This window comes from Lepidochelys kempii, chromosome 1 (assembly GCF_965140285.1).
Source record: "Lepidochelys kempii isolate rLepKem1 chromosome 1, rLepKem1.hap1, whole genome shotgun sequence".
In the NCBI taxonomy this organism is placed as follows: Eukaryota; Metazoa; Chordata; order Testudines; family Cheloniidae; genus Lepidochelys; species Lepidochelys kempii.
Window position 1 is genome coordinate 238,739,860 of NC_136380.1, and position 22,379 is coordinate 238,762,238.

General features: G+C 42.0%; 1 protein-coding gene across 1 annotated transcript in view; it reads left to right on the forward strand.

Moving 5' to 3' along the window:
* Positions 1–22,142, forward strand: part of SLC15A5 (solute carrier family 15 member 5) — a 65,974-nt gene extending 43,832 nt beyond the window's left edge. The window contains exons 8-10 of the mRNA XM_073329880.2: positions 4,001–4,132; positions 17,358–17,466; positions 21,995–22,142. Coding sequence (XP_073185981.2) covers positions 4,001–4,132; positions 17,358–17,466; positions 21,995–22,142 — 389 coding nt within the window. The remainder of the gene's footprint in view (positions 1–4,000; positions 4,133–17,357; positions 17,467–21,994) is intronic.
* Positions 22,143–22,379: the final 237 nt, after the last annotated feature.

Here is a 22,379-nt window from a genome sequence, read left to right on the forward strand (position 1 = left end):
CACAGACATATGCCACTTAAGCTAATGGAATAACTGGTAGTGTTAGGCTGTTATCCACTTCTTCCATCAGTTTTCTAAGAGATTCTTCTACTTCTCTGGATATTTCTAAGCCAAGCATGAATAAAGTGCAGCCCATGGAGTTCTGCTGTTTGCCACTCTCACCGCACCACTGCAGAGTACAGACAAAACTGGTGAATTCCTCAGGTAATTTCTGTTCTGTTAAAGTTACAAACATATTATTATGGTTGCATTAAACTTAAGATCCAGTTGAAAATTTTAAATTTATCCCTGTGGTTCCAAGTATTTGGCTCACCCCTACAACTAAACAGAGGAACTTTGCTCATATGTGACCTGGATGTAGGCTGCTAGTTGAAGCAGCTACCCTCCTGTTACCAGGCCAAAGCAAATCCTGAACCTGTTCAGGAGGAACTAAATTTCTGCAACAAATCCATGGCTGCCTATGGCTTTATTCCTCAAAAACTCTTAATGCTGTTCCTTTAAAAAAATCTACAGAGAGTTGAAAGATAGGACTCCTATCATAATTTCTTGTAGGAGCACTCAGTATCTCCAAGGGGTTTTGTGGGGTGGTTTCAAGCCCAAAAAGTATACCTGTTCTTTATTAAGGAGTATTTAGTTCTTCTTACAGTACTTACAGTACTTTCATCTTTTACAATGTGCTAAATTTAAAGCATGTTTCAAATATGTTGATTGGTAGTTATGGCTAAAGACACACACAGTCTGGGAGCAAAAAGTCAACAAAAGAGAGAGCAAGGATACAATAGAGCTAAATGAACAACCTGAACTAGTTCACACTAGCTATGTTAATCTGCCAATAGAGAATTTATATACTGTGATTGTTTTGTCAAACAAAGGGTTACCACATCTGCTATGTCTGATGCATTGCAAAAATATCTGCATTTCTAGTCCAAGTGTCTCAAAGTACTTTGTGAATGCTGAGTCTCATAACAAACAGTCTCTTAGTTAAGGAATATATAGGGGATCACTTCGCCCACCACTGAAACGGAATAGTCTCTCTAGGGTAGAATGCAGCAGCTGTTTAATAGCTCACAGAAACACTGTGGGAGAAGTGAAGAATACAGAGTGCAATTGAAACATCAGGAGTAATTTAGGTAAGCAGAATGCAATTATCAGAGCTGAATTTGGCCAGGACGTGTGCTTTACACCCCTAGTCTTGCAAAAAGAAAGCTCCATCTGCACTTAATGATTACAAGTGGTCTGGATATTGGTTTTACAACTTCTTAGGCTTTGTCTTCCCTGCTAAAATAAGTGTCTTTTTTTTTATCTTGGGGTAACTAATGTGTGCAAGCTATCCTGAGGTTAAAAAACACACAGTGAAGACCAGGAACTTCAGTTTTACCATGAGGTAAACTCACCAATGTCCAACCCCTGGAGTGGGTATAGGGACATTTATCTCATGGTTTATCTCATGATACAATTAAACAATCCAATAGCCCTTCCATTAGTTACCCCTCATTTAAAAAAACTACACCTTTTTTTCAGCAGTGAAGACAAGGCCATAGACTGTACTGTCATACACACAGCACGCCATATGGTCACCTTCCCCTTCCCCACAAATTCTGGTTGCACTACTGAGTGAGCTAAGAGCACCACTTACTGAAATCTGGTTCAAAACCTAAATTCTTAATAAGATTTCCAAATCCTTCATTTGGACTTGAAAATCAAGGATGGGGACAGTGATTGTATTGTGTCAGTTATACTCCGTGATGATTCAAGCATCCAAATGTGGAACTGGGATCTCCTATCGACAGTCTTCGCATTGTGAATTCTTTCCATGAACGTTGCTGCAATATCCACTAAGGAGGGGGAAAGGGAGAGGAGATGGAGGATTGGAGTTGATGGGAGTAGATGTAGCAGGAGCTCCAAAAGTGAGATTATGAAGACTAGAGACTTTGGCAATGGCTGAAGCTGATACCAAAGAGAACAAACAACTGTGCAAAAAACTGGGCAGAAAACATTTGTGAATCACAGCAGAAATTCTACTGAGGCAGAAGTCCATAGTTAATAATTGGCAAATAGTCTTGATGGGTCACTTTTCATGATGAAAGAAGCAGTTCTGCTCATTATCAACTGTTTTTTCTCTGATATGCTTAAAAATTGAAACCCAGGAGGAGGCAAGTTCCTTGTTCAATTTGGCTTGTTCACATAGAGACTCCTTCTGTACCTCCCTAATAATCTAGTTTAATAACTCATTTGTAATTAGGCTAAAGGCAACCAACTAGTTTGCTTCACTCTTTTTTAAGTAATTGCTAGTTTTGTACTAAAGGTGCAACTACCTAAATATCACTGTGAAGGAGTGAATACGTGGCAAATGACGAGTTACCAGTGGGAATTTACTGCTTGTTTAAGGTGCGGCATTGACAACCACAGAGACTGAGTTCTCTATTTGTTCCACAGAAGAGGTATAGCACAGAGAGGTGAATCAAGCCTACTCCATGAGAGAGGAGGCTCCTCCTTAGAGATACAAGATTGTTTCAATACTTGGTTTGGGGTCTCTCCAAGGCTGTCACAAGGTTCCCTGCCAACAGTGGTCTCCAGGCTGGTCTCTCTTCGTATAAGCAAAGAGTCTTTGGATAGTAAGGAGTGTAGGTCACTGCCATCCAGGACTGCATTTACATAGGTCACCTAAAGGTTAAAGGCTCTATTCCACATTCTAGTTTTGATCTCTAGAGCCACATAGTTTGCTTTAATAGCATTGCACAAAAATATTGTTCTACTTAAATGAAAAAAAATGGTCTTTTATTGATTATTTTTATTTTCTACTGACTCTTCTGGCCACTGAGCAAAGCCATTGCAAAGGAACAGGGTGATGATTAAATTCCCCTGCACCATTTCTGAAATGCTTGAACATCACTGTAGCATTAGGCTGTACACTAAACTTTTTTTGGGAAAGGTGCAAAAATCGCCTACTGATGCATCTCCACCCATCAGGTGGGGAGCATGAATGTAGCAAAGCTGCTGAAGCCACTAGCATTGTTAATATGTCATTAAATGCTGCTCAAAACAAATCTAAATGACACCATCTAAAAACACTGATAACCATGGCAGCCTTGTCTCCACTAGCACCCCCAATTGTTGGAAGCACTAGTGCAATTGCTGTTAGTAACGGTGGAAAACTTTTGTGTAGATAAAGCAATGTAGTGCATTAAGAAACACCTCTAATCTCTCTAAAGCCTCCCCAAGCTACCACATGTAGCGTCTGCTGTTTTTGTTTTGTTAGTAAGATCCCTCAACTAGAGATGGTCAGACTTTTGGTTACGACATGGGCTGAAAGTTGGGATGGAGAGGCAAGATTTCTCAAAACTGACTAGTCACTTTGTGGAGGAGAGGTCCTTATGTTTTTTGGTACCTGGCATCAAATACCTTAAATTGGCAGTATGAATTTCAGAGGTACTGATCTTCCATGCTCTGAAAATCCAAGCCTCTTCAAGGTTTCTCAAGTTGGGCCCCCAAAATCACTAGTCATTCTTGAAAATCTGGGTTCTATTCCTAGCTCCACCACTTATAGTGACTTGCCTGAGGTCAGATACAGCATCTCACAACCTGCTTCCTCTTGTATAAAATGGAGAAACGAGAACTTTCCCACTTGAGGCTAAATTAAGGAATTGTAAAAGGCACTGTGATCATTGGATGGAAAGGAATACACACATGCAAAGTAGCAGTATTACTAGATGACTGATTTGGGATGGTCAACTGTATGATCATTTTAAGCAGGCTTAACTTAACCTATTGAAGTGTCACATTCTATCAGTTGTGGTTGCCTTTACAAAATGAGCCGGTTTCACTGTATATTTAAAAAGCAGTGGAATATAAGCTTCATGGTGTATCCTGTTGCAGTAGACTCTGTGCTCTTTTCTTTTTTAAATTCATTGGATTTCTAATAATTGTATCATTCACCTCACCATCCCTGAAAGGTTATTTCCTTGTGTAACTTGTAACTATCTTCTGCTTCCTTGCAAAGGTTCCTTACTAACATTCAGGCTTGTGCCGGGCAGAATTCGAGGGATCGCCATGCACTTTTTGACCATCTTCAATGGAGCTGCTTGTTTTATGGGAGCCTTTATTGTTCAGACAACATACGTAGGCTCTCAAGGTAAGAATGTGCTCATGCTGTATGTTTGAGAGATGAGTTTTCTAATCCTATTGGCTATTGATTTGGAGAAGCATGTAACAGCATAAGAGTGGCTGCCAAAGTTTATTGATTTACTTTCACAATTAAGATAGAATTAAGATAGGAAATAGACTTGCAGCTATATTCATCAAATTTTAATGAGTCCTCTTACTTTTGATAGGTGGTGTAATTAGAGAATGGCATCTGTGAGGAGCCCCGTGCTTTCTATTCTGAAATCATGGGCAATAAATTGGCTATCAAGCACCCTTCATCCTCCAGCACCCTCAGCACATGTGCATCCCCAGCCACATTTACTTGGGGATCATCTGAGCCACCAGAATGTGTGTTCAGTGCTTTACAAAAGGTGGAATAGTAGAATATATTGTAGGTACATTGTACCAGGGTCCTGAGTGTAAGGACAAGAAAAATGGGTGGAGATTTGCAAAACTGACAGGGAGATTTAGAGAGACAGCTCCTATTGAAATAACAAGAAATATGTGGCTAACTCCCTCCAGGGCCATATTTTGCCACCCTATCTCCCACAGGGTAGTATCTTACTCTGCAAATAGTCATTGACCTTAATGGGAGCATCAATGGCATAAGGTACTACTCGGTGTGAGTAAAGGTGGCACAGTCTGATGCTTAGTCAGCTATGAAAAGCTCAACCTCAAATTTCATACAGCCAGCAAAATAAGGGTGAAGTTGAACCTCATCCCAGAGCTGAAACCAAGCTCTAACTGAACCTTTCTTTTGAAGTTAAATATTTCCTTGTTCTTTCATTTTTCACACATGCCCAGGTGCTGCCAGAACCCAAAAATAAGAAAATGTTGTGACAAGATATTTTCACAGTATTTCTGTCCCACTTAGAAAAGAGCTAGCATTCCCAGAAAACTCATTCTCATGGCATTTCTAAGCCAATTCCATACATTCAACCAACTGACAGCATTTATTATAAATCTGACCTGGTTACTCTTCTGAATTGGTCATGGTAGGAATCTGGCACACCGTTCTTAAAAATACCATTTTTGTTGATGAACCTTTGTTAGATGCAGTTAGGATGTTGGAGTTATCTATTTTATAATTACCTTTAAAACGCAAGGAAGTACTTAGAACAAAAGGATAGGGTCTTTGTTTATATGCCCAAAATAGGTATCATATTTTGGTACCAGTTTTGCTGATTGCTTGACATCCATAAATTTGATCATTACCACATTTCAAGAAGCACCCTTTTAACATGCTACTGTTGCTGGCTGTAGTACAAACAGCTGCCAATTTTCAGAGCGACTCGGGTTGAACCTATGTCTCCAAGAGACATTATCCTGGGGAACAGTGCAGTTAAAAAGATTGTGAAGCATTGAAAAAGTATGTGTCAGAAAATATTAATCCATGCTTCCAAGATCTGGATGTACAAGTAGTTGGTATCTTAATCTGTTTCACTTCTGTAATGAAGTTTCTCTTATATTTGCTTAAGTTAACACTTCAACTAGATAGAATTTTATTTCAAGCCATGAGTTCCGTCTAGAAATGAAAATGGATATTAAAATGCCTAGCTCAACAAGTCACCTACAAGTCTTCAAGCAGAAGGGCCAACAGGCCTAATAGTTGAGGTTACAGCTGGTCAAAAATTTTCCAATAAAGCACATTTCCTTTTAAAATGTTGATTTCATTAAATCAGCATTTTCCCAGAATGTATCAACTTTGTCAAAATTTTCAGTGATAAAATTATAAAAATGATTTTTTTTAAAAAGTTGAAATATTTTGTTTTGTTGAGGAAAAAAGTTTTATTTTAACTATCATTTTGATGTTTGTTATAATTAAATATAACAATGTATATGATGTTATAAAAGTCAAAATGTTTAGACTCATGTCATGTCACAACATGATGTCATTTTATATTTTTTGTTATACCAATTATAATAGGAAATTACTGATTTAAAAAAATATAAAATCAAACAAAAGTCAAAACTGAAACAATTCTTTTGGCAGGAGAACAAAACACTTTGATCCAAAAGAACTTTTTTTTTAGCAATTTTTGATTCGCAAGCAATTTTGCAGTATCAACTTTTTGTTCCAATTCAGAACAAAAATATTTAAAATTGTCAGAATTTCCCATGGAAAGGAAATTTTGAGTTTCAACCAGCTGTCGCTGAGATTTTCAAAGGCAACTGGCTGATTTAGCCATTCACCTCTTACATTTTTATGGGAGTTGTGTGACTAAATCCCATAGTCATCTTTGCAAAATCTCAACCCACATCTTTATCTGCATTACTGCCTTCCTGTGAGTGAACACAGAACTGAAGACAGCTACTGAAAGCAACTTTCCACTGAGGGGGATTATTTCTGAGGTGGTTCAGTGGTTGTCTGAACTCATAAGGTTTGGGGTTTGGCCTGGATAAGCCCCTCAAAAGACTGATTCTTATTCACACCTTGTGAGTCTGCAAACCTATAATGAGAATCAAGTGGAATATTGTTCTTAAATGGTGTCCTACTGTTCTTCCAGTGAGAACACTTATATTACTCTTTTTCATTCTCATGTGATTGATATATTTTTAGGGCCTCAGAAGTTCCATTCTAAAAATGGGTGGAGATTCCTCTGAGGTTCTTTTGCCTCGACCCTCACCAGAACCAGTTCACCTATTCCTAGCAACCATTCCTGGAATTATACTGTGATTTGGGAATATGACTGTACAATTTATGAATTCTGTGTGAGATTATGAACCTTATGTGTCTGTGTCAGGCTGCAAACACCATTTTGAATGTGCAGCTTTTTGCCTTCTGCATGGTCTCTTTACCTCTGTTGGATTGAAATTCCAAAGGATGGTGGCAAAAGAATAACAGAAGAGGGTAGCTGACTCTTAAGTACCCTATCCTTGGAGCTCATTTCACTGTAGACAAGACTAGTCCCGGTCAAGAAAAACTAGTTAAGCAGTGAGAAGGTTGCAATGAAGTCACTTGGCAAGGGTCTGTGCTCATGTGGGGAGGCTGGCAAGGGTATCACCTGACACAGTGGGACTGGAGATTTTAAAAGGACAGAAGCTGTACTGCTCAGGGGTCCTTTTTCTCCTGTCCATGAAGAAGAAGCAACCTAGCATGTAACACCTCATGAGGTAGGGACACAATGCCTGCTGGAACCCAGTTAATTCCCCACAGACTCACAAGGGGATGGTGAGCTTGAGAGTAAGGGACATTGAGGTTTAATATGTTTGTGTTATTTGTTCTGTACTCTCCTGTGCTGTACATGACTAAGTGCAAAAGAGCATAAAGGTGTTAGACTATGTGAAGTGTGTGTGTTGACTGTTTGGCAACTACTGCATGACAAGTAATAAAGCAGAAGCTTCACACCTTTAGGGTGAACTTTTGGTAAAGGACTGTGTTTAAGTACTGGGGAGTCTCAAGGGTCAGCAGTGTGCCCAGGTGGATGGACAGGAGTTCCAACTCTCAGAAGGGGGTGCCAGCTAGAAGGTCTGAGAGTTTGCCTAGGGGACCCTGAATTTGGAGTAGTGGGTGAACTCTGTTCAGGCTGCAGGGGCTTAACATTCCTCAGGGGATCCAGAGACTTGGACTGCCCCTCACAATAGTCCTCATGGGTGGCCACTCACTAGCATCTCTGACAGACACACAACCTTTAAATATAATGTAAATATTTCTGTATCTCTATTGTATAACCTCTTAAATGGGAGACTTTATGAATATTGTAATACTTGGTACTTACTTCTGTCAACTTTTGATTCTGAACCATGAATTAAGCTAGGCTTGTTTGTAAAAATTCAGACCTTTTGAGCTGAGTTTAAATTATAATGAAACCAGCAGAGGTTTTCTTGCCTCATTTCCAAAGGAATGCAAGAATTCACTGCTGCTCCATCTATGTTTTGATGCCCTTTCTGGAAATAGTGTCAGACATGATGCCCTTTTCCAAATTATTCCATTATTTTTGCATGATTAAAGTGTCTGTATTAGGCTGTTACTCTCATGTCATTCTTGATTACCTTTCTTGGTGCTTGTGTTGTATTGCTACAAGTGGTATGAGTAAAGTAGTTCTTGTTGCTTTAAAAACCTTATTGTTGACTGTTGACCTCTGACCTGATCATGGAGGGTCTATAGTTTTGGGGTAAAATATCATATATCTGGTAAGCATGCTTACAGAAATAATAATGGAAGTTATTGAAGCTGTAATAGGAAGTAGGTGAATATAAATAATTGTGTTAGTGTGCTTTTATTATCGTTAGTGGCCCGTTTTATTGGTATGAGGCTGAGCATGAGAGTCTAGGTTCTAATCAGGCAAAGGCAGGGGTTTTTTGTTAAAATTATATAGGCCTGAGGACATACCCAGGTAACCACTTATGCCTTCTCTTGCTGTGCAGGTAAACAGGTGACTGCAAGTTACGCAAATTAGAGGGGACTTGGGGGCCTTCTGCAATATGTTAACTAGGCAGTTTGACCCCAGTGATTTACAGGAACTAAGAAATGATTGACACAATATATTAATATTAAAGAGTAGAAGATTAATTAATGAAGTCCGCAATGCCACATATGGATAATGGATAGGTATTAATCTTGTTATGGTCATGGAATATGATCAAATATGGTTGTGGATTCAAATAGTTACATAAAGAAGGGGTATAAAAGATCCAGTCTAGTTCCCTAATTTCAGGGTTTGTTGGGTCCCTGAGACTTTGTAAACTGAATCAGGACCAACTCTTCACTCACTTTTCCTTCCATCTTTGTTTTTAATAGTCTTGTGATGAGGTATAGTAGACTTGGGGGACGCCTGTTGGAGTTCTCATGGTCTGACCACACCCCACCCCAGGAAAAAGCAGTAGGGATAAGTCCTCCAAGCTGCCAAGGAGCTGCTGGTCAAAGTTGATTCAGTTGCTGGCAGGAACTAGGGGAGCAAGGAAGGCGCTCCTGGCTGGCTGAAGAGACACAAGCAGAACTTCAGCCTTGGAGTGAAGGTGCTGGGGCTTCAGGCAAGTGGAAGGTACTATGCCAGTGGAAGGCACAATGAGCAGTGCAGAGATGAAAGAGAACAGGCACACACATAGCTGATAGAGGGCATTCACGGGAGGTGAGTGGACCCCGTCACTGGTCTCCATGATGTAAGATTGAAGGTATGAACAATGCAGGGAACCACTTTACTGTACTTATTCTCCTCAAAGGCAACACTTCTGAGAATGACACTAAGGGCCAGTACCAATTAGCCAATACTGACATCAGCTACACCCCAATCCCTCAGAAAGCTAAGTTCCATGATAAAGAGTGCTAAAAATAATCAAAAAGAACAGGAGGACTTGTGGCACCTTAGAGACTAACAAATTTATTTGAGCATAAGCTTTCGTGAGCTACAGCCCACTTCATCAGATGCACTTCATCCGATGAAGTGAGCTGTAGCTCACGAAAGCTTATACTCAAATAACTTTGTTAGTCTCTAAGGTGCCACAAGTCCTCCTATTCTATTCTTTTTGCTGATACAGACTAACACGGCTGCTACTCTGAAAAAAATAATCAATATCTGAACAACTCATGGTGCAGGAGGAAGGCAAACCAACTTCAATCGGTTGCTTTTAAGCCAGCTGAACCTGGATTAGGTTCTGAAGTCCAGGCCTCCTTCTGTGACAGTGAAGCAGGATGACACATGAATTGTGCTGTTGTGGAGCTAAATGCAACAAGGTGTGTTGTGCATTGTCCCATGATTCAGGTTTACTGGAACAAGAGCTTAAACTATTTTGCATTCTCCCACCCCTAGTTCAGTGGTACCCATGCTCTTGGGGAAGCTGTTCAGAACATACTGAATTAGTCAGTGAAAGGATAAAATTTGTGAATTACACCGCTGAGCATGAAAGGTGTTGATTAAACAACTTAAACCTTTTTTGGATCATGCTCCATATCGCTAGCTTAGGGTATTTTTTATTGGCACAGTTGATCAGCTATCAGTCACACAGAGTCTAGGCTGCATTAATCACATTTTAACTCCTCTAAGGAGGATGGTGTGAATATGATAAAATAAGACTTCTTGAAATCTGATGAGTGCAAACAGATGACGGGTGACAGTGATATTTTCAGTACAAGCTGGGAAACTGATCTCTTTCGCATCTTTTACCTCTCCTGACGTTTTAATGGAAGAGATGCAAAACTAAACCTGTCCTCCTTTGCTAATCATTTCAGAAAAAATGTATCTAAAAGTAGTAATGCAAGTATGTAAAGGGGGGGGGGGTCAAAGGGGAGGAAATTAGTCCAGATTGCCTCTTTCTGTTAAGATCTCTGGTACCAATATTCTTAATTTACCTGTGTGATTATCACCAAAATATGATACTGCCAAAAGATGTTTTACCGTCCAGATGGCAGTGTCCACTGATACCTGTTTAACCGATAAGGATGAGAGACAGCATGGACTTAGACTTGGGAGTGATAAGCATTAACTATATCCCATCACTTGATTGATTGATTGAGGGATATATGAGGCTCTTGAAAGATTTGAATTTAAGTGGGGTTTGTTTTTTTTTACTCCAAGTCTCAGTAGTGGGTTAAAGGTAAGTATCTGGGATTTATTCAGGATAGACTGGTCGGTGGGATGTATTCACTGTGTTCTATCTGTACCCTTTAACTATGAGTTTATGGCATTATCTATATGACAGTAAACAAACTACACTACTCATCCAGCCTGGGGCTCTGCTGTGCCTTCAAGATACAGCCCTGCAAGGGAGGTGGTGTAGCTAGAGCTCCAGGCACAGCCCTGAAGATGCAGCATCCATTTTTCTCTGTATCCAGGTGGACCTGCTAACTTGTTTGGACAAATGGTGATTTTACAGCCTTGCCTTTCCCTTCCAGCTTTGGAGAGGCTAGTGCCTGCAACAGCACTAGCCTCATGCATATGCTTTGCGCTCCATCCAAACCTGGCATAGTGTGGTCCTTGCATTCCCCATATTAGGCCAGGCTTTGCATGGAGCAAAACCCAACCCACTACCTCTTTCTTTGTATACATGTGCAAGCCAGACACCATCTGTCTTAGGCTAGGTCTACATTGCAGCTGGGAGCAAGCCTCCCAGCCTAGGTAGACAGAGATTTGCTAACACGGCTCAAGAAAGAGTGATAAAAATAGACATGTGGACATAGTGGCTCAGGCTCTGGCTCTGAAACCCGCCCAAGCTCCAGCCTGAGCCAGAATGCCCGTATCGCCATTTTTAGCATGCTAGCTTGAGCCCCACTAAGGCTGTGAGGCATTTTATATTGCCACCCATCACTGTAGTATATGAGAATCTTCTGTGTAAAATTGATTGCAATGGCTCTAATTAGGTTAAGTAGCTCTTCCAATCACTCATGGAACACACACAATTCATTGACACCCAAAAGGAAAAGGATCTCAATCTATCCGTGCTTAGAAGTAGCTGATAACATTTAACAGCATGAATCAACAATGAGAATTTTCATGTTGGAATAAACTTGGAAATAGGGGAACTGTTGTGCAAGTCTAATTCCCAGTGAGCCAGTATCCACATGACAAACCATCCCCACAACTGGGACTTTTGTTGGCAATCTCAGTAGAAAAGCCAAGGACTTGACCCGGGGTGTAGAGATGCTGCCAATTAAAAGCATAGACACTACAAGTCAGTGTCTGAGACACCAGCTCCTGGATTTCTGTGATTACAATAGAGTCTCAGCTTCCATTTAAGACAATGAACAATCAAAACAGACCAAGTAAAGTTCTGTGTCTCATTGTGTAGAAGAAAAACTTGAAAACATGAACAGACTTTAATCCATGCAGGGAGGCTTTGAGTCTTCAGACATCCCGAAGCAATAGCTCCTAGCAGAGATGAGCTCCCCCATGTGTCTCACCTAGCAGAGATGAGCTCCCCCATGTGTCTCAATGGAATTTTAACTTCAAGCCCTACAGCTTTGTGGAGGCCACCCCAGTAGATGACGCTGTGTGAGTGCAGGATAGAGCTGGGCAGATTTCACACCCCAACCCCCGCCAAGGAAAATTTCAACTTTTTGTTTAAAAGAAAATCATAGAATATCAGGGTTGGAAGGGACCTCAGGAGGTCATCTAGTCCAACCCCCTGCTCAAAGCAGGACCAATCCCCAACTAAATCATCCCAGCCAAGGCTTTGTCAAGCCTGACCTTAAAAACTTCTAAGGAAGGAGATTCTACCACCTCCCTAGGAAACGCGTTCCAGTGTTTCACTACCCTCCTGGTGAAAAAGTTTTTCCTAATATCCAACCTAAACCTCCCCCACTGCAACTTGAGACCACTACTCCTTGTCCTGTCCTCTTCTACCCCTGAGAATAGTCTAGAACCATCCTTTCTGGAACCACCTCTCAGGTAGTTGAAAGCAGCTATCAAATCCCCCCTCCTTCTCTTCTGCAGACTAAACAATCCCAGTTCCGTCAGCCTCTCCTCATAAGTCATGTGTTCCAGACCCCTAATCATTTTTGTTGCCCTTCGCTGGACTCTCTCCAATTTATCCACATCCTTCTCGTAGTTTGGGGCCCAAAACTGGACACAGTACTCCAGATGAGGCCTCACCAATGCCGAATAGAGGGGGACGATCACGTCCCTTGATCTGCTCACTATGCCCCTACTCATACAACCCAAAATGCCATTGGCCTTCTTGGCAACAAGGGCACACTGCTGACTCCTATCCAGCTTCTTGTCCACTGTCACCCCTAGGTCCTTTTCCGCAGAACTGCTGCCTAGCCATTCGGTCCCTAGTCTGTAGCGGTGCATTGGTTTCTTCTGTCCTAAGTGCAGGACCCTGCACTTATCCTTATTGAACCTCATCAGATTTCTTTTGGCCCAATCCTCCAATTTGTCTAGGTCCCTCTATATCCTATCCCTGCCCTCCAGTGTATCTACCACTCCTCCTAGTTTAGTATCATCCGCAAATTTGCTGAGAGTGCAATCCACACCATCCTCCAGATCATTTATGAAGATATTGAACAAAACTGGCCCCAGAACCTACCCCTGGGCACTCCACTTGACACTGGCTGCCAACTAGACATGGAGCCATTGATCACTACCCATGCCAACTTTCTAACCACCTTATAGTGCATTCATCCAGTCCATACGTCTTTAACTTGCTGACAAGAATACTGTGGGAGACCGTGTCAAAAGCTTTGCTAAAGTCAAGAAACAATACATCCACTGCTTTCCCTTCATCCACAGAACCGGTAATCTCATCATAGAAGGCGATTAGATTAGTCAGGCATGACCTTCCCTTGGTGAATCTATGCTGACTGTTCCTGATCACTTTCCTCTCATGTAAGTGCTTCAGGATTGATTCTTTGAGGACCTGCTCCATGATTTTTCCGGGGACTGAGGTGAGGCTGACTGGCCTGTAGTTCCCAGGATCCTCCTTCTTCCCTTTTTTAAAGATTGGCACTACATTAGCCTTTTTCCAGTCATCTGGGACTTCCCCAGTTCGCCACAAGTTTTCAAAGATAATGGCCAATGGCTCTGCAATCACAGCCACCAATTCCTTTAGCACTCTCGGATGCAACTCGTCCGGCCCCAGAAAGTCTCAACTTTCTGTGGAACTTTTTTTTTAAACACAAGGCCAATGTTCAGTTGAAAACCAGTTTTGACTGAAAATTTTGGACCATTCCTTGTGCAGCAGGCCTGGGCCTCCCATACAAATACATGCTGGGTACTAGGTATGTGTTTAGAAGACTCCCAGTACTGCTGCCACCCCTGCCTCTCTGGAGGAGGATCTTTGCTATTACTGGGGAGAGAATGGCCCCTGCTGCCAGAACTAGTGGGGGGGAGAGGGGTAAGGAAGCCCCAGTGCTGCCTCCCACTTTGAGTGCAGTGGGGGGCATGACACAGGGACAGGGCTGTGGGAAGTGGAGCCTTGTCACGGTGTGCCTATTGTCTTACCTCTGCCCTGAAGACAGAACAACTTTCTCACTCCAAAACTATCCCTTCTGATTCAGAGGAGGGAGAGCTTGCATTGTTGCTTTCCTTGTCAATTTTCTATTACACTATTGTCTAAAGACCCCACTTCAGATCTGGGCCCCACTGGGTTAGGCGCTGTTCAAACACAAGGCAGAGAAAGAGCATGAGTGAAAATAAACCCAGAGAGAAGTGATTTGTTGAAGGTCACACAGGAGGTCAGTGGCACAGCATGAAGTAGAATCCAGGTCTCCTGATTCCTAGTCCACTGTCCTATCGACTAGATCATGCTGCTTATCACTTTTCTTGTTCTGCAGATGAAAAGAGGGCTTCCATTTCCAACATTATTAATTTGGAGTCCTTCACCAGCATTGAAAACTCAGTCTCAGGGACTCTGTTTTGGGTCCGTTTTCTTGGAAGCCACAAACTCTACAGAGCACAGGCGTGGAACTAAATTCATTTTTCTTATAATTCAGTGGTATTTTAATGACATATTTTCTATTTGGATTCCCTTGTAAACCCAGTTCCATTACGAAGCTCCTGCTGCTCACGTAGTTAGACCAACAGATGTAAATAATCCAACAGACAGTGTGAACTCTGCTTTGAAAAGCTGTAGTACAGAACCCCATGCTTGCTTTTCCTTTCATCAGATACACTCACTCTCCCTCCTTTTTCTATCGGCCACTGGGGGATGTAAAATGAAAAACTGCCTGATTGTGAATTATGACAGTAAAAGTTTATATGATACTAAAATGAAGTTATGGTACCTGGGAGCTCAGTCAACTGACAATGTTAAATGATACATTTTAAAACTAGTTCTGAGGTAATACCACAAAGGGAACCACATATGCAGAGGTGAGGTGGTGCTGTTCTCTGACAGGCGGAGAGGCATCACTGTGCAGAACAAAGTTTGGAGGAGGAGGAGGGAAAACTACTGTACTGATTACAGTTGATCCTTATTAATCCATGGAGATCTAAAGGGGACTGCTTAGTGGACCAAGAGATGTTTACAACTTTGAGGTACGGATGAAAGTGTATGAGGATAAAAGAGGAAAGCAGAGATCCTTTTTTCAGTCCGTTGACTGGTCACTCTCTCAAACTGAAGTAGTTTCCTTCTCCTCATTCTAATTAGGTTAAGTAGCTCTTGCAAACTGAGCTAAGAATGCCATCAGACAGCTTACGTCAATTAAGGCTATTAGTTTCCAATGGCACAACTGCAAAAGGAAAAGCTATGTTTTTCTTATTCCCCTTTTAGCAAAACCTTCTGGGGAAAAGCTGCTTTCTAATGCTAGAGGACTTCACACTGGAAACGGGGGAGTGAAGAAAGCTGTTGTTTTTCTTGGTGATAAGCAGGCTGAGTTCCCAGTTAGAATAAGGGCTTGATACTGCCTTGTAGAGTTTTGTTCTGATATTTTAGCTCCTCTGTCACTCTGTGGTTTCAGTTTGGTTTTGTGTGTTAACTATATTTCATCATCCTTCAAGATGATGAAATATATGATGATCTCTTGAGGTCCCTTCCAACCCTGATATTCTATGAACTCAACTTCTGGAAATCCAGGCTAACTAATGACTGGCTTCCTTCTGTGAAACCCAATCTCTACAGTTACCAAGAGCAAATCTGCTCCTGCAATTGTGATGTGCACAGCATATCTGACCGGCAGGGGGGAATTTTTAAAGTATTACAGTTACTGTCCAAAACACCTCAAGAATTTGGGGTATGTGCATATGTGCCATTGACCCCTACTTGCTGGAATTTGAAGTGCTGAAATGTGTCATAGGCTCTATACTACCAAAAGGCCAAGTGGTAAGGGTCTGTGCTTTTAGCGCATTTACAAATAGCTATGATGTGCAGCATAAAGAGGACCAGAAAGTCCTAGCTGTTGCAGATCCATGGCCAGTATGTTAAGCAACAAAAAGGCAAAGCTTCCTGTTTTTTCAGTGACTGGTGGATGGTGCTGCTGGAAGGCCTGAAGCACTTTGACTTTACCTTCTCAGATATACATTAGCACATTTCCCATTCACAGCAAATTTTGAAAAATGTGGTTTTGTTCCAAATGGTGGGGGGTGCAGAGAGAAAGAGACTGGGACTTGCTGGACAAGAAGACTGGATCTGGGTGCTGTGTTGGGGGGACTGCAAATGTCTGGGTGAACAGACTGGGACTGGGAGCCAGTAGGTGGGAGGGAGACTGAGATTGCATGAGGAGCTACAGGGAGACTTGGACTGGCTGGGCAAGGAGATGGGGACTAGGAACCCGTGTGGAGGGAAAAGAAGGGAGGAAGGAGCCGAGGCGCATCTGACAAGGAATTGGTGTTGGGGGGAGAACTGGGACTTGCTGGACAATGAGCCTGAGATAATGAGCAGCAGGTGGGGAGGAAACACACTGAGATTGAATGAAGAGTTCAGGGACAGAGACTGGGACTGGGAGCCAGTTACGACAGGAATGTGAGCAAGGGGGAGTGGCTTGGTGCCAGGGTGAGGGAAGAGACAGATTGGATGAGGAGCTGGAAGTGGGAGGTGTGGATCTGAGACTGGCTGGACAAGGAGACTGGAGTGGAGTTAGGAGGAGACTGGGGTGAGACTAGGATTTGCTAGGCAAGGAAAGTGGGACTGGGATGAGACATCTGAGGAGTGGAAAGTGGAAGAAACTATTAATGTCTCAAGAGTAGGGTTTAATAGGGTGCCATAAATAAGGCCTGGGGGCACCTATTGCTCAATGAGGAAAAAACAAAATGTTGAATAATTTCTCACAAAGTGAACACCATTCATTCTGTGCACTCAGTGAGTGTCCTGTGGAAAAAATAGTATGTGAGCATGTAATTAAAGACTGCATCATAAGGCATATGCACAAGAGGTTTAATTAAGGTTGTATGGGCAACCTTAATTCTGCATTTCCCAACTTTAGAATACTTGACTTTGCAACTTTAATAATGTTCTCTTAATGTATATTTGTGTGTGTGTAATACAAGCATATAGAAGATGATCAGAGAGGAAGGATAGGCCAATGTTTAGGGTGCTAACTAGAGACCCAGGTTCAATTCCTTGATCCACCATAGATTCCTTTGTGACTTTGGATATGTAATTTAGTTTCCCTATGCCTAAATTACCCATCCGTAAAAGGGTATAATAGATGTGTTAAAGATTGTGAAGTGCTCAGATACTGAGGTAATGGGACTATATAAATATCTATGATAGAATTCAAATCACTCATCACTGTAGGATCTGGGTGCTCTTACAAAAGCTTATATTTCAATAACTTATATGTGACCTACCTCTTAGCCAGCTGACTAAACTAACACTGCTTCAAATATTTGCTTCACTAGGCAATTGGTTCCCAAACTTCCTAAATGAGGGTAACTTGGAGAGATTCTACTTCTTCTTGGCTTCATTAATGGTGGTGAACACCTTGGGGTTCTGGACCATTTCACATAGGTAAGTACCAGAAAATGATAATCTGACACTTCACTAGTGTGTGTAGGATTTGTTATTAAAATTACAAATAAACCTTATAACAAAACAGTGCTGACTGTTCATGAGCACTAGTTCATTGGATTACCATGCAGAGGGTCAGAGTTCAGGATTGTCTCTCTCCCCCTTGGACAGAAGGGGCTTGAAAGTACTTTGACTGGGATAAGATTAAAAACAAAATATACATCCTTTGTCCCAGCTGTTAAAGTGACCTTAAAAATCTAAAATTCTGTGAAGAATGCAAACACTAAAGATGGAAGGGAACTGTTTCGGGGAATGTAAGTATAATAGGATGGAATAGAGCAAAGGAATGCATAGGGAATGTTTCCTGCTTCTCAGCTATATACTAATGTTAGCTAGACTCCCTGCTGGAGATGGTGAAATGACTCAAGGCACTCAAATGCATAAATTCTATATTGCCAGTAGGCCATAGATTGTATAATCTGGGAGTTCCCAAACTCTGGCCAATAGGACCACCAATAATGTCTGCAAAGCTGTCTGGGGACATAGTGCTGTCTCTACCTCCTTGTTTCCAGCTGCTGAACCACGTTAAAATCCAAAAATACACTAAATACATAACTAATATTTCCCCTGTAATCAAGTTGCCATAGGGATGCTATTCAGTCACCGACACAAGGACAAGCAGCCCACACCATTGCAAATGGGAAGGGAGGGGTCCAACAGATAAACTCTCTATCAAAATGTGATTCACACTATGAAAAACATGGAGAACCCTTGAGATAAGCTAATTGAACTTTGCTAATTCTAATTTCTATGATTCATAGAAGCATAGAATATCAGGGTTGGAAGGGACCTCAGGAGGTCATCTAGTCCAACCCCCTGCTCAGAGCAGGACCAATCCGCAACTAAATCATGATTCTTCTGCTGGAAGGCTGGTAGCTTGATGTGGGCACTAAATATTCTTGAAGTCAAGTATTGGGGGTAGCCGTGTCAGTATGTATCCCCAAAAACAACAAGGAGTCCGGTGGCACCTTTAAAGACTAACAGATTTATTTGGGCATAAGCTTTCATAGGTAAAAAACCACTTCTTCAGATGCATGAAGTGAAAATTACAGATGCAAGCATTATATAATGACACATAAAGAGAAGGGAGTTACGTCACAAGTGGAGAACCAGTGTTGACAGGGCCAATTCGATCAGGGTGGATGTAGTCCACTCCCAATAATAGATAAAGAGGTGTCAATTCCAGGAGAGGTAAAGTTGCTTTTGTAATGAGCCAGCCACTCCCAGTCCCTATTCAAGCCCAAATTAATGATGTTAAGTTTGCAATGAATTTTAGTTCTGCTGTTTCTCTTTGAAGTCTGTTTCTGAAGATTTTTTGTTCAAGTATAGCTACTTTTAAATCTGTTATAGAATGTCCAGGAAGATTGAAGTGTTCTCCTACCGGCTTTTGTATGTTGTCTGATTTGTGTCCATTTTTATTCTTTTATGAGGGACTGTCCGGTTTGGCCAATGTACATGGCAGAGGGGCATTGCTGGCACCTGATGCCATATATAACATTAGTAGATGTGCAGGTGAATGAGCCTTTGATGGTGTGGCTGATGTGGCTGGGTCCTCTGATGGTGCCGCTAGAGTAGACATGGGGACAGAGTAGGGAACGAGGTTTGCTACGGGGATTGGTTCCTCGGTTAGTGTTTCTGTGGTGTGGTGTGTAGTTACTGGTGAGTATTTGCTTCAGGTTGGGGGGCTGTCTGTAAGCAAGGATTGGCCTGCCTCCCAAGATCTGTGAGAGAGAGGGATCAATTTCCAGTATAGGTTGTAGATCATTGATAATGTGCTGGAGAGGTTTTAGCTGGGGGCTGTACATGATGGCCAGTGGTGTTCTGTTATTTTCCTTGTTGGGCCTGTCCTGTAGTAGGTGATTCCTGGGTACCCGTCTTTCTCTGTCAGTCTGTTTCCTCACTTCACCAGGTGGGTATTGTAGTTTTACGAAAGCTTGATAAAGATCTTGTAGGTGTTTGTCTCTGTCTGAGGGATTGGAGCAAATTCAGTTGTATCTTAGGGCTTGGCTGTAGACAATGGATCGTGTGATGTGTCCTGGATGGAAGCTGGAGGCATGTAAGTAAGTATAGCGGTCAGTAGGTTTCCGGTATAGGGTGGTGTTTATGTGACCATCACTTATTAGCACTGTAGTGTCCAGGAAGTGGATCTCTTGTGTGGACTGGTCCAGGCTGAGGTTGATGGTGGGGTGGAAATTGTTGAAATCCAGGTGGAATTCTTCAAGGGCCTCCTTTCCATGGGTCCATATGATGAAGATGTCCTCAATGTAGCGCAAGTAGAGGAGAGGTGCTAGGGGAGGAGAGCTGAGGAAACGTTGTTCTAAGTCAGCCATAAAAATGTTGGCATACCGTGGGGCCATGCGGGTACCCATAGCAGTGCCACTGACTTGAAGGTGTAAGTTGTCCCCAAATCTGAAATGGTTGTGGGTGAGGACAAAGTCACAAAGCTCAGCCACCAGGTGTGCCATGGCCTCGTCAGGGGTACTGTTCTTGACCACTTGTAGTCCATCCTCATGTGGAATACTGGTGTAAAGAGCTTCTACATCCATAGTGGCTAGGATGGTGTTTTCAGGAAGATCACCAATGCATTGTAGTTTCCTCAGGAAGTCGGTGGTGTCTCGAAGATAGCTGGGAGTGCTGGTAGCATAGGGTCTGAGGAGAGAGTCCAAATAGCCAGATAATCCTGCTGTAAGAGTGCCGATGCCTGAGATGATGGGGCATCCAGGGTTTCCAGGTTTATGGATCTTGGGTAGCAGATAGAATACCCCTGTTTGGGGCTCTGGGGGTGTGTCCATGTAGATTTGTTCCTGTGCTGTAGCAGGAAGTTTCTTGAGTAGCTTGTGTTGTTTCTTTTGGCACTCCTCAGTGGGATCAGAGGATATTGGCCTGTAGAATGTGGTGTTGGAGAGTTGCCTGGCAGCCTCCTGTTCATAATCTGACCTGTTCATTATGACTACAGCATCTCCTTTGTCAGCCCCTTTGATTATAATGTCAGAGTTGTTTCTGAAGCTGTGGATGGCGTTGCATTCTGTACGGCTGAGGTTATGGGGCAACTGATGCTGTTTGTTCACAATTTCAGCCTGTGCACATCTGCGGAAGCACTCTATGTAGAAGTCCAGTCTGTCATTTCGACCATCAGGAGAAGTCCACACACAATCATTCTTCTTGTAGTGTTGGTAGGAGGGTTCCTGTGGATCAGTGCAGTGTTCAGTGGTATGTTGAAAATATTCCTTGAGTGGGAGATGATGAGAGTAGACTTCCAGATCACCACAGAACTGTATCATGTTCATGGGGGTGGTGGGGCAGAAAGAGTGTCCGCAAAATAGGACAGATTCTTCCACTGAGCTAAGTATGTGGTTGGATAGATTAACAATATTGTTAGGTGAGTTGAGGGTACCCCTGCTGCAGCCCCCTATGGCGTGTAGGAGTTTAGACAGTTTACTGTCCTTTTCAAAAGTAGCTATACTTGAACAAAAAAACTTCAGAAACAGACTTCAAAGAGAAACAGCAGAACTAAAATTCATTTGCAAATTTAACATCATTAATTTGCTCTTGAATAGGGACTGGTAGTGGCTGGCTCATTACAAAAGCAGCTTTGCCTCTCCTGGAATTGACACCTCTGCATCTATTATTGGGAGTGTACTACGTCCACCTTGATCGAACTGGCCCTATCAACACTGGTTCTCCTCTTGTGAGGTAACTCCCATCTCTTCGTGTGTCATTATATATAGTACCTGCATCTGTAATTTTCACTCCATGCATCTGAAGAAGTGGTTTTTTCCCCACGAAAGCTTATGCCCAAATAAATCTGTTAGTCTTATAAGGTGCCACTGGACTCCTTGTTGTTCTTGAAGTGAATACCTCTGAGGGAAATGTGCTTCTAGTAACAGGGCCTGATTAAAAATCTGACTTGTTTTATTACAGATTTCCCTAACTTGGCAACACCAAGGACCACGCAGGCATCTTGCCAACCACATAAATGCCATGCCTAATCCAAATCTGAATTTATACCAGGAGGCAGCAATGTCTAGTTGCTAATCTAGAGGGTTAGCTCTGGACTATATTTTTGACTCCGATTCTTTCAATGGATAGATCAATTTCTTCTCTGTGTATCTCAGTTTCCCCCATATAAAGTGGAATATCATTATCCACAAGTTCAGTAAAGTGCTTTGAGGCCCATTGCTGAAAAATGCAAGTATGAATTATTCATAAAGTACTGTATTTCCCTAATTTTTAATTTATTTCATGCCTGTTCCTTTAAATTATCACGACTATAGACTACTACCTAATTTTTCTACAGCACTTTCATCAGTAGATCTCAAAATGCTATTATCCACATTTTACAGATGGGGAGAACTGAGGCACGGGGAGGGAAGTGACTAGCCCAAGGTCACACAGCAAAACCCCAGAAGAGCAAATCCTTAAAAGGAGGGTCATATTGCTTTGTTTGTTTGTTTGTTTTCATTTGCAGATACAGCAATCTGAATCAAGAATATGACCAAGGGTTCAGAGGAAGCATCCTTGACAAGAAACTTCTGCAGCATGAAAAGTCTCCCAAGTTTTATGACAGTGTCCTAGAATATTCTTCCACTTTCTCTCCTATGGAGACAGCCCTATAAAATTTTACCCTTAATTGACAGACCTGGCATCAGAGAACAGTCTACAGGCTTTGTTGCAGTCAGTCATCTGGCATATTTTAATGAAATTCATATGTATTTATGAATGGCCTTAGCAATAATACCAATGAGTTGTTATATTTTTTTTACCAAGTACCACAAACAATTGCAAGCTTAGGGTCTGTCCCTGTAGCTGCTCAAGCAGCATAATTCCAGTTGCTGTCAATGAGAGCTCCACAA